At 31.8% G+C, this 12665-nt stretch overlaps 1 protein-coding gene across 1 annotated transcript; it reads right to left on the bottom strand.

Annotated features, from left to right (window-relative positions):
• Window positions 1–3566: 3566 nt before the first annotated feature.
• Window positions 3567–11701, bottom strand: LOC149203357 (putative histone H2A variant 3). The gene is made up of 3 exons (XM_089400180.1): window positions 11651–11701; window positions 11528–11605; window positions 3567–3866 (listed from the first exon to the last, which is right to left on the bottom strand). Exons 1-3 carry the CDS (start codon window positions 11699–11701, stop codon window positions 3567–3569), a joined length of 429 nt encoding a protein of 142 aa, XP_089256306.1.
• Between the last annotated feature and the right edge of the window lie 964 nt (window positions 11702–12665).

Raw genomic sequence — 12665 nt, 5'->3', positions numbered from 1 at the left:
GATACCACTTGTCACATCTCCGGTGAATATTTTCTTTTGTTTAAGTGTCCACATATACATTAATCATCACTTTATTAGTAAATCACAACCGCAAGCACCAATTTGTATAATAAATATATTAACAATCAATTTTCATAATTTTTGTTCTTTCCTACATCCCTTTTGGGTCTTTTTTGGTTGTTGTTTCAATTTTCCTCCTCCAAAGTTGTAGCAACTCAACAAAGAAAGCCTATGCTCACTTAGATAGGAGGCGTCCTTGGTCTTGGTCTCGATAAGGGTGCCATTTGCCTCTAGTCGTTGCTCATCCCTCATGGTATGATGTCCTTTGGTGCTACAAGTCAGATATCAGGTTCTATGGAATATTTTAAAGTTTCTTTATTCAAGGTATTCCTATTTAAGTTATTAACTTTTCTTTTTATTCTCTAACCATTGGAAATTTATTGTGTTTTTGCACCTTACACGAAGGGAGTACAGAGCACTCTAAATAGTAAGACTCATCTTCATTTCCCTTAATTTATTGGTGACCTAGAATAGGTTCTCATGCTATTATGCCATAATATGGGCTAATTTCCCTTTACATGTTTCTAATGAGATATTAGCCCAAGGAATGCTAAGTTGCTCAAGCAGTAACTTTCTTTCTTATTTCTCGATAAGGGTGCCATTTGCCTCTAGTCGTTGCTCATCCCTCATGGGTATGATGTCCTTTGGTGCTACAAGTCAGATATCAGGTTCAATGGAATATTTTAAAGTTTCTTTATTCAAGGTATTCCTATTTAAGTTATTAACTTTTCTTTTTATTCTCTAACCATTGGAAATTTATTGTGTTTTTGCACCTTACACGAAGGGAGTAGAGAGCACTCTAAATAGTAAGACTCATCTTCATTTCCCTTAATTTATTGGTGACCTAGAATAGGTTCTCATGCTATTATGCCATAATATGGGCTAATTTCCCTTTACATGTTTCCAATGAGATATTAGCCCAAGGAATGCTAAGTTGCTCAAACAACGTGTATATTGTTTAAGTGTTCGTTAAGGACCCATATCAAACAACTAGGGTTGTTACTAGTCATGAGCTAAATGTTTCTCTTAAAAATGTATGGCTGAGAGGCCACAGCTTTACTAATATTTGTTAATTAACATCATGACAACAACTTCAATGTTTTCTCCTTCAATTTGTTTTAGAGTTTCTTTTTAGGACAAACAGAAGATAACTATGGCCATTTTGGATATGATACTTGTAAGATTTTTTAAAATTAATAAAACATTTTCTTTGTTATTTCAAATGTGATCTTATGGCCGGGATTTATAATTTGGTGTTGATTTTTTTTTCTTAATTTTTTTTCAACAATAGTGGTGGGGTTTCCTTCTTAGCTGAAGGTAAAATCAACTTTGTAATTGCAACTTAAACATTACAGCTTATTACAAATTTATTATATTCATTTTGTATTGTCATTTTGACTCCCTACATCCTTCCTTCCTTACATTAAGTAAGGCCATAGTTTCTTTCATGTTTTACCATGTAATTAGTGTAAAGAGGCATTGTTTCCCTTGCATGCAATTTAAGTTTCCACCCACATTTAATTAAATACATATTTAAGGAGTTATATGTAGTTATATCATAAAGGAAAGGATTATTTTCCCTGTAGAGCACTCTTTGTTTTATTATTGTTATGCTAAGAAGTTACACATGTGTCTCCCAATGAGGTACTAGCCCTTCCTTTTTTATTAATTATTTATCCTTAATTTTTTTTAATAAAATAAATACTAAACACAAGGGAACAATTCTCATGCATACATTTATAATTTACAGAGACTATACAATATTATTTTAGTTTAATCACCTATTCTCTGTACTCTTTCTCCCCTGCACTTGCCCATTGTGTTTTCTATTCCTGCAACAACAATCTCATGATACACAATACAAGCATGGAGGCATTTATTCACTAACAAGTCATACACACTCACCATATTTTTCTAACTACATACACACATTAGCTTTCCCATTTTTTATTATTTCTCTTAGTGAAAAAGACCTTCTGGCCTCGTGACTTCACCCAACCATCTTCCCTTGGTAGCAATGTTTTCATGAAATAAATATGTTTTCAATCTTCTAATCCTAACATTCAAGATATTTTTCACGAGTATCTATCTCCAAGTAGGGTTTTGGTGGTTGTTATCTTTTTCTTTTAAAGTAGCTTCATCTCCATCCAACATTAATCTTCTGAACTCCTTTAGAAAATCTTTGCACAACCATTTCCTCTATTGTCCCCCTTTCTCTTCCTACATTCTCTTCTTTCTTTGAGCTTTCCACCCACCCCGCAAAGAGAAGAAAGATCCAGTGGAGGTGAGGAGTTGCTCCCTTTTTTTTCTTGTTTCTTAGGGCATAACTAGTTCATTGATTATTTTTTGACTAAAAAGGGAAGGCTTAACTCCCCCAATGGTCTTTGTCACATTTTCCCAATAATATATATATATATATATATATATATATATATATATATATATATATATATATATATATATATATATATATATATATATATATATATTTCCACTTATTTTCGTAAGATAAAATATTCACACACATATTACTGTTATAATAATTTCCTATAACATTAACACACATCTATATTACAATATTCCAAGTTTGTCAATAAAAAACATGTATATTTTTTCTGTCATTTAATTTGTTCATATCTATTAAAGTTTCGAGTCCTAAATCATAAAGTAGTTGAGTCTTTTACCAAATATATTACAAAAAAAAAATTACCCAAACATAACATAAAACAATTACATTATATTATTTAAAACATGAAACTTATATTACTAAAAAAAACACTTTTTAACAATTCAACATCCTTGAAATTTACTATTTCATAAAATAATTTGACATTTTGTTATTTCCAATAAAAAGATTACTTAAAAAATCTAAACATTTAAAATAAAACTCGAAAACAAAATGATAATGACCTAAAAATTAATTAAAACAAAAATCTAAAAATTTAAAACAGAATTTAAACACAAAATGATAATAATGTGTATCACATATTATTTTAAATCCATGCTTTTAAATCCATGGTTGACTAAACATAATTGTATCATAATATATGTACAGTGGCAACATCCTTATACATCCAAACTAGGCGAGACGCACATCAACAGATCATATGCAGATTATGCAAGTTGGAAAATTTTGTCTCTACAATACAGGACATCAGAAGTCTACTTTGTTACCATATTTAAAATTTGGAAATTACTATAATATCATATTAAAAAGTTTAAAATTCATACTCAAATACAACTAATAATTGATAAGATAAAAGTACAAAATAAAAATGTTAAAAATGTTAAATATTACTCTATCACAATCATTATAACTCTATAAATATTTTCTTATAATAAAAATGGTTATAATTGTATGAAATATCACCAATTTCTGTAAGTTTCAAGGGAAAAGGTCCAAACCAAATCCATGCAACAAAATAAGGAAAAATATACGGCATTCCTAAATTTCCTGAAACAGAGAAACTGAAAAAATAATTTCCTGAAACAAAGAAACAGACAAACTAATCTTTCTTTGTGGATTTGCCACAAAGTGACGGCTGAATGTAAGGGATGACACCTCCACCAGAGATGACACCTTTGATCAAAGTATCAAGTTCTTCATCTGCTCTAATGGCCAGCTGCAAATGCCTTGGAGTAATACGTTTAACCTTGTGATCTTTACTGGCATTTCCTGCCAGTTCTAAAACCTCTGCACAAACATACTCCAGAACGCCTGCAGCATATACTGCTGCGGTAGCTCCTACCCTAACATTTGAAGGTACTCCAGACTTCAAGAAACGGTGGATCCGTCCCACTGGAAACTGCAATAAGAAAAACGTTTCAGTCCATTTCAGTCCACATACTACAGGAGCCCTTTGTGAGAGTATTTGAATTTTTACATTTCAGAAATGATATTTCTCTCAGGAAAAAGCATGCTAAACTTACTTCATTAGGATCAAGATTTTGACATGAAAATTTATAGAAAATAAACAGATACAAACTAAGTCTAGAGAGTTCAACATATTACAGGAATTGTGTGGAGTTCTTCTTCACGGAAGTATTTGAATTATTACAGAGCTTCATCGGAGATGTTTCATCCTAAAAATAAATCTCTGGAATTACTTCAGTTGAATCATGAAAATCGATAAATACAAATGCAAGTAAAAGAACTGAAAAACCTGCTCCACATAGTAACCGAGGCATGTATTCGGATTGTCACGGATGACATTGTTCTTGATTAGTGAATTACTATTTTAGGGGTTGAGATTTTCATGCTTTTATTTTTAATATTAAATTTTAAATTATTTTTTACTTATTTATAATAATTTGATTTAGAATTGTAATTTAGTTATGTTTAGTAATTTTGAATTTTTAATATAAATAGTATAAAATGTATGATAAAATAAAACAAATTTACTAATGTTTATTTTTTTGGGGTATATTTCTAATGTATGTGATTATGCTAGTTGTTACATATTAGACACTTATCTAATATAATATTTAATAAGTTGTTAGATATTTATAGTTTTTCAAGACATTTATCTAATACAATATTTAATAGTGACAAGGTGAGCCAAGAGCTATGTATTTCTTCTTCCTCTTTTATCTTTTTGACAACACACATCCATAAAGAAATTGAGTAGGAGACTTCATATTTACAAAGCCATTCACAACTAATAGGGAGATCGCTCAATTAATTTCTCTATATCTGTTATTGTCTACAATGTTTTGCATGGTACTTTTTCATCATTGATGCACTGCCACTTGGTTCACATATTTGCAGAGGTCAGGCTATTGGGTTCTATGTGCGAAAAAAATTTCTCCCTTGGAATTATTAGTTTTGGTAAAAGTAATGACTAAAGCTAAAAAAATGGAATATTATGGTTATGTTTTAGATGAAGTAACTAGGGTTTCCAAAAAGGAGAAATTTTGATATTGCAAAAAATTAAAAACTAGTCTCTACAAGTAATATAAACAAATCTTTGTAATACAAGCAAGGATGATTTCTTCTCCAAAGAACTATATATGAGTTGTAATGTATGAGAAATGAGATGTAATGTATGTGAGTGAACACCTTCTTGTACGAAGAAGACTTTTTGGAATTTATGGAGAATGGGTTCTCAAAGCATGATCAAGCAACCTAATTTCCATAAAATTAAACTTGTAAAAATAAGAAAAAAAAAAACAAGATTCATGTTTGAATGTAGAGTTTTGTAAATGACTCTTTGGGAACCAAGATTTCTTTATATGAAAACTTGCATATGTTAGCCAACCATAAGAATCCAGGGGCAACATTGGTTTATCTAATGTCGAATTTGTGATGTGATAGCACTTGCTGGGAATCACGATTTTAGTTAGACCAAAAGAAGCAGGTGTTAGCCAAGGATGGGGAGGATTCGTTTATCCAATGTACAACAAACTCAAGTTTAAATTTGATAATATGGAAGGATTCATTGGAAAGCAAACCTATAATACTATGGGGCTAGAATATCAAGGCAATGACAAAGTGAATATTGTAAAGCTTCAGGCCATCAAGAGAGAGTTATAACATTGATGACGAAGACAAGGAATTTTGACTAGTTCATGAACAAAGTGATGGTAGTTGTGAATCTCATAGATGGAAAATTAACTTAATAAATTGTGGAAACATTTTTCAAAACCCTACAAAAGAACAATCAAATGTTTTTCATCTCCATTGTGGAGTCAAAAGATATATAAAAACTAACAACGCAACCGCTAATGGGATGTCTTTGTCTCATGAATCAAGAATCGACATGGATGAGTCACTATAACATGCTCTAGAAACTCAGGAACCCATTGGTAGAGGAAAATGTAGAGGGTGAAGAGATACATGTAATCATTAATTAGTTGAAAGATTGATAGATCCACGGGGGAGATGTAGAAGATTCATAGACATATCCACGATACAATATTACTACTACAAAAATATATAGTCACTATGAAACTTAATGGGAAAAGAAAAAGTGAGACCTAATCAAGCAAAACTAAAATGTCTCCAATATTGAAGATGATACACTTGATTCAATTTTCATCTCATTTCGAATCTTTGAAGAACATTACATTAAGGATCTTTGATTTCAAGATAGTGATACAATAATCGCATGAGAAATAATAGGAATCAAATCTTAGTATTGATAGTTTTGTTTGTATATAATATTACTTTAGTAGATGATCATCATGTTAAGGCCATAGGCAATGGTGTTCTTTTGTGTTAAGGGAAATGAGAAGAAATATGTTCCTAAATGTTTTTTGCATTCCAAATATAATATATAATATCTTTTAAGTATTGGAAAGTCATGTCAGCATGGTAATGATGTTGGATTAAGAGATTCAATATGCATAATCTTAGATAAGTCACTGAGTAGAAGACTTGATACAAAGGTCTAGATCAGATTAATATAATTTTACCATTGAATATGAGAAGTCGTAAATGTGTCAAAGAGCATGCATGAAATGTTTGAAGCATATACTAGAAGGGATTGTGGCATATCAACTATGGTCACCTAAATTTTAGGAGGCTTAATCTCTACTAGAAAATTTAATGGTTAAAGGAATACCCATATTCAAAGAGAAAACAAACATTTGTTAATGTTCCACTCTTTAAAAGCCTCAATGAGACACTTTTCTTGGAGCCTCCTATAGATGTGAGGAGAATCTATTACTTGTCCAGACACATATATGTGGAGCCATTGAAAATGAATTCTATTGGTTGTAGTTTTTATTTTCGAAAATTTACTTATGATTTTATGAGGAAAGTTTCGGTATTTTTCTTCAAGATAAAATGAGATACATTTACAAAAGGATTTAAGGTTGTAGTGGGAAATAAAACTGAAAATATTTCAAATTTCTTTTACAAGATGGAAGGGAGAGGGTATGTATCAAAGGAGGTTGCAGATTTTTATAAACAATAGGGAATTAGAAGACATGCACTACTAGATGCACTCCATAACAAAATGGAGTGGTTAAATCAATGTATTACACCATTATGAACATGGCAAGGAGCATATTCAAAGCTACAATTGTTTGGAATGATTTTTAAAATATTTTTCTAACTAACCTAGCATCCTTTTGATATTATTTTATTTTATTATGATATTATAATGCCCTTTATATAACTAATTAACTTATAATAATTATTTTAAGTAAAATTATTTTATATTTATTCAATTTATTCATATATTATAAGGTCCTTTATTTAACTAGATTTCCTTTAAATACTAATTAACTTATAAAAAATTTATAATTTTTAACTAAATACCCATTAGAATTTTATATATTTATATATTGATCCGAGAGATTACTAATTAATTTAATAAAATAATTTTGACCCCGGTCCTAGATTCAAACTAGTTGTTGGTCAAGTTAGCCGTTGGAGGCTCTGCTCAGACTATTTAACTTACTACGCTGGATCTGTTTCTTCAACTTGTCGTGATGATGAAACACACTAGTTGGTTCGAAAAGCATCGACAAATGATTTCCATGTGATTTTCCCCGAAAAATCTCTCACAAACTTGATATGGATCACAGAAGCCTGAACTCTATAAAGGAATTTTCTTCTTCATTCTAGATATTCAACATACCTTTAAAGAATCATATTGCGAAAGGTTATGTTCTTGAAGAATGGTGGAGTGGAACAAATTCAAGTGATTCTCATTTCTAAGTTTTTAACTATATTTCCCAAGTGCATGTCCTATAAAATCTAAGGAGATAATATAATAATATGAGTTAAAAAGATGAATTTTCATTTGGTACACTGAATTTTCATTTGGATACTTTTTGGAAGAAAATTTTGGAATGGTCAATAGAATGAAGGAGTATACGGTAAAAATCCATCTCTCCCAATAGATGGACATGTGAAATGTTGACTAAAGCAAATCCATTCACAAATATTTCCATTTTTACGGGTGCATATACTAAAATATAGGTCTTCTTCTAGCCATGAATCAACAAATTCAATGAGAAATTAGAGAACTAAGGCTTGTTCTTTTAGTGAGTTAGTATATTTAGTGAGAGAGAAAAAAGGATGCCAAGGGAAATAGACTAGAAATGTGATGACATGGATCAACAATATCATGTTTTCTTATTATCCTAGTGTCCTACTTATTCTAAGAGGGAAGCAATTGAAGCTTTTAAAGAGAATTAGACATGGGATGCTATTGGTCTAGCAACAACTTTGGATACTCTTAGGAATATATTATCCATTATAATTTGAAATAAATGGTTATTTTACCATATGGATGTTAATTGAGCTTGAAAGGGAATTCAGAAGAGGTGTATGTATATCAAAAATTGGGATTCTTAGTAAAAGAAAAATACGACAAAATCCACAAGTTGAATTAATTCCTCGATGGCATGAAGCAAGTTACAAGAGAATCTTATTTTTGATTCCCTTATGTTTACTCAAAGATGGATTTAGCAGGGGATGTCGTGAGATTTTTTTTTATACTAAATCAAAATAAGATATAACCCTTACAATTTTTATTTATGCTAATGACATGACATAAAAATAAAATATGATATTAGATGAATTCAAAGCTATGATCAAACAATATTTTCAGATAATAGACCATGGTCTAATGTAGTTATGGGAAGTGAACTCAATCAATATGCTCAAGGGATTTTCATATGGCATTGGAAATTAACTTTGGTTGACTAACTTTCCCTTTACAACAATACTTAATTTCAACCTCTTGTTATAGTGAGGAGAGACCCAAATTTCTGTGTTATTGTGAAAACTAGTATATATAGTTGACTTAGAGTTGTTCTTTCTCTCTATTTACCAATTGTGACTGATATTTTCCATTCATGAAAAATTTGGATTGGTTGGAATATGTTTCATGTACTTTTGACAAACAAAAAGTCTCTCATAAGGAAAGAATTTTGGGTTTCACCTAGGGCTGGTTTTTAGCCTAATATTTTTGTGTTTTGTCTATTGTTCATTGGCTATTGTGATCTCTTCTCTTATTGAAGAATTGAATGGTTTCATTTTTTCATGTATAGCTACTTGTTGATTGAAGAATAAAGAAAGAACTAATTGCATCAAAAGAATTATTTATCAATTGTGAAAATCTATTCTAGTCCTAGCTACAATAAATTTCAACACATGAGCCTGGGAACCACCCTACTTGGGAGATCCTAAAGGGAGTGGAATCCTAACTATGTGGGGGTTTTAAAGAAGAAGGAGTGGAATCCTACCTATGTGGGGGTTTTAAAGAAGTTACAATTTTTTATGTCTAGTTTTTGTTGTTTTTGGTACAATGGTTTTTCCTCTAGTGGTTTTGTGGTCCATGGTTTTTAACCCATGGTTTTGCTATTTTTATTAAGGAACTATGCCTGGATTCTTATAAAGCTTAAAAGGATTAACAATTTATAAATGGAACCAGAAATATGTATTGTATTATAATATTGTAAAAATAAATATATTCGAAAAAACATTTTTTATTTTCTAATTCATTTTGTTAATATGTATATTTGTATTTAATCTTATCTTTTCTGTTTTACTAACAATTTAGTCGAATCAATTAACTGTCTAAAGTTCAAACCTAAAAGAAACTCATTCTCAATAAATCTTTAGAGGAAATCCTTGCATTCATCTCAATTCTGCTCTATTATGGGCTACGTTTGTTCCATTTCTTCAAACGAAAATAGTGATACTCTAGCTTGTAACCCAAAAGCATAAAAAAGGTGTACGTTTCTCTAACAAAAGTAGTTGGCCTCCACGTTGGAAGACCGTTCCCTCATAAGACAATCGATCTAGTTCAAAAACCACTCGCAACTATAAACTATGAAGTGCGCAGCATGACTGACCCACATTCGATAGACACGAGTTTTAAATGGGTACTCAAAACCAATAACCACAGAACCTCCAAGATGACACTTCCAACTTGAATGTGTGTGGAACATTGTTATTAAAACGGGAAATAAATCTGCTGCTATGGCCAGTTATTTCGTGAAAGTATAGAGGGCGGTATACTGAGATTTCTGAAAGAGATCGATAACTAGAGTGCTCTATTATGGGCTACGTTTGTTCCATTTCTTCAAACGAAAATAGTGATACTCTAGCTTGTAACCCAAAAGCATAAAAAAGGTGTACGTTTCTCTAACAAAAGTAGTTGGCCTCCACGTTGGAAGACCGTTCCCTCATAAGACCATCGATCTAGTTCAAAAACCACTCGCAACTATAAACTATGAAGTGCGCAGCATGACTGACCCACATTCGATAGACACGAGTTTTAAATGGGTACTCAAAACCAATAACCACAGAACCTCCAAGATGACACTTCCAACTTGAATGTGTGTGGAACATTGTTATTAAAACGGGAAATAAATCTGCTGCTATGGCCAGTTATTTCGTGAAAGTATAGAGGGCGGTATACTGAGATTTCTGAAAGAGATCGATAACTAGAGTGCCCAGTCAGGTTCGAGGCTAAGCGCAGTTTCGTAATTGACAGTCACACACAGAATGTATCAAAACCAGCAATGAAGCCTGATAAGAGAAAGGAATTGCTAAACAATGAATCAGTAATTGAGTACACTATCACTACCCAACGAATCAATGGTTTAAGGCAAACAACAACATCTAGTTCAGATATATGAATACCGACTTGATGAGGTTTCTTCCTAAACACAATCTTGTCTGCATCGACGAGTCACTCTTCGCACTTGTTATTCGCCGAAATCCCCAGGTTCGAGTTCGATAATTTCATTCATTCAATTCCATTTTATGTACTATGTAACATATAACCTCAGCGCCATGGATCTCATCAAGAGCTAAAGGCATGAACCTTAACCTTGTCCTTGTGCATGGTCCTCGACTATAGCGACCCCATGGCTCTGAAAACTCGCTACTTAAAAACTGGTCGTCAACTATAGCGACCCGAGAGACGCTCTGAAAACTCTCTACTTGAAAACTCCCCACTGCTCGCTTCAATTCGAAATCAATGTTGTCTGTCAAAAATGGAGAATTGACGCACCTTTTCACCCAATGGTTTTACCTTTTCTTACACAAAATCAAACATCAAATGGACTAGCAAGGAACAACCGGATGTGGGGATGTGTCGTACGAGCCAAGGAAAACATCAAAACCAGCGCAAACCAGAAGGATGCAGTCGAGGGGGTTTCTGGAGGTGGTCCAAAAAGATATTTCTAAGAATTTTTTCTTAATTCTAAATACGGCAAGAAGCCATTAATGTCCATAAGATTTTAATGGTTCTTCATGTGTGTCTCGAATTGATATTTTAACAACCATTAACCATAAGATGTACACCATCCGATAGATGTCATAAGAGGTGTCTGGAATAGCAAACGGTTTTCAAAAATGAACCTAGCGCACGCCCGTTTACACGGATCTCTCATTGAATAGTAAAAGTCACAGACATATATCATTTCACAACAATGACCAACATAAACGTTGAAAAAATCAAAAGGAAATTGCAGTATCAATATTGGAAAACATTAGAACCTGTAGGCCCGCACGAAATGAGCGAGAAACTGGATTTTTCCTCTCAGTTTTATCATTAGCGGCTGTGGTGGATTTTCCCTTCTGGGGGCCCTTCGCAGCTTTGACGGATTGATTGCCTTTTACTTTCGGTAGGCCCTCGGCACCTTTGCCAGATTGATTTTCTCCCACAACCATTGTCTCTTCCTGGTATAAGCGCTTGGATAATCAAGTAGATCTATAGACCTGCAAATGCCGTCTTTTTCTCAAAACCCACTTTACATGGGTTACAGATATCTCCCACTCTTGGATAATGCAGAAAAAAAAACAGCTTAATAGAGCAGTGCGAACGTGCAGAAAGACTGTTTGTATTTGAGCATGGAAAACAGTAGATAAAAGACCTGAATAAGTACCTTGAGCTTTCAGAGGTGGCGATGTGCACCTTTCTTACTGTTCGGTCCGCTCTTCTGAGCCATCAAGAATGGTGTTGGGCTCTTCTTATCTCTTTATAGAGATTAGGTAGAGATTAGGTAGGGATTAGGTATTGATCAGGGGTAAAAGTACTTTAACACCCGAGCGGGCAAATATTATTTAATGCCGAATTTGCCGGCTCCATGTTATCGCGTTATGGCTGGTTACCTCTTTCCGTACTTTAAGGGGTAAGTCGAAGATTAAAATACTTAGTATTAAAATTAAGTAGTATTTTAAAAAATATTAAAATATTTATTCTTAAAATTATATAGTATTTTTAAAAAATATTATTATAAAATGGGTAAAAGTATTTTAAGGGGTATGTCCAAGTTTAAAATAATAGTATTAAAATTAAATAGTATTTTTAAAAAATAAATATTAGAAATTAAATTTTAATAGTTAGTATTAAAATTAAACTCTACTATTAGAAAAGATGTTAAATAATTATATATATATATATATATTAATATTAATATCAATATTAATATTAAGATTAAGATTGGGTAAAGATTTTAGGGTGGTAAAGGTATTTTAAGGGTAAATCTAAGTTTAAAATACTTTAGCATTAAAATTAAATAGCATTTTTAATAAATAATTATTATTAAATATGTTAAATGGTATCTTCAAGTTGAAGTAATAAGATAATTAAATATTTTAAATTAAGAAGACATTGTGTCAAAGGAAAAAGTGT

This window comes from Pinus tabuliformis, chromosome 2_1, assembly GCF_031772625.1.
Source record: "Pinus tabuliformis cultivar Carrire ecotype Pingquan chromosome 2_1, CPIR1, whole genome shotgun sequence".
Lineage (NCBI taxonomy): Eukaryota > Viridiplantae > Streptophyta > Pinopsida > Pinales > Pinaceae > Pinus > Pinus tabuliformis.
The sequence above is the reverse complement of the archived record's forward strand: the minus strand, read 5'-3'. Positions and strand labels throughout refer to the sequence as shown.

Bases quoted from the DNA above. Each gene is read 5' to 3' on its own strand.
- LOC149203357 (XM_089400180.1), bottom strand. From the start codon at position 11,701: ATGGTTGTGGGAGAAAATCAATCTGGCAAAGGTGCCGAGGGCCTACCG. The intron at 11,606-11,650 runs GTAAAAGGCAAT...GGCCCCCAGAAG, and splicing joins GTGCCGAGGGCCTACCGAAA to GGAAAATCCACCACAGCCGC. The intron at 3,867-11,527 runs GTTCTAATGTTT...TTCTTATTGCAG, and splicing joins CATTTCGTGCGGGCCTACAG to TTTCCAGTGGGACGGATCCA.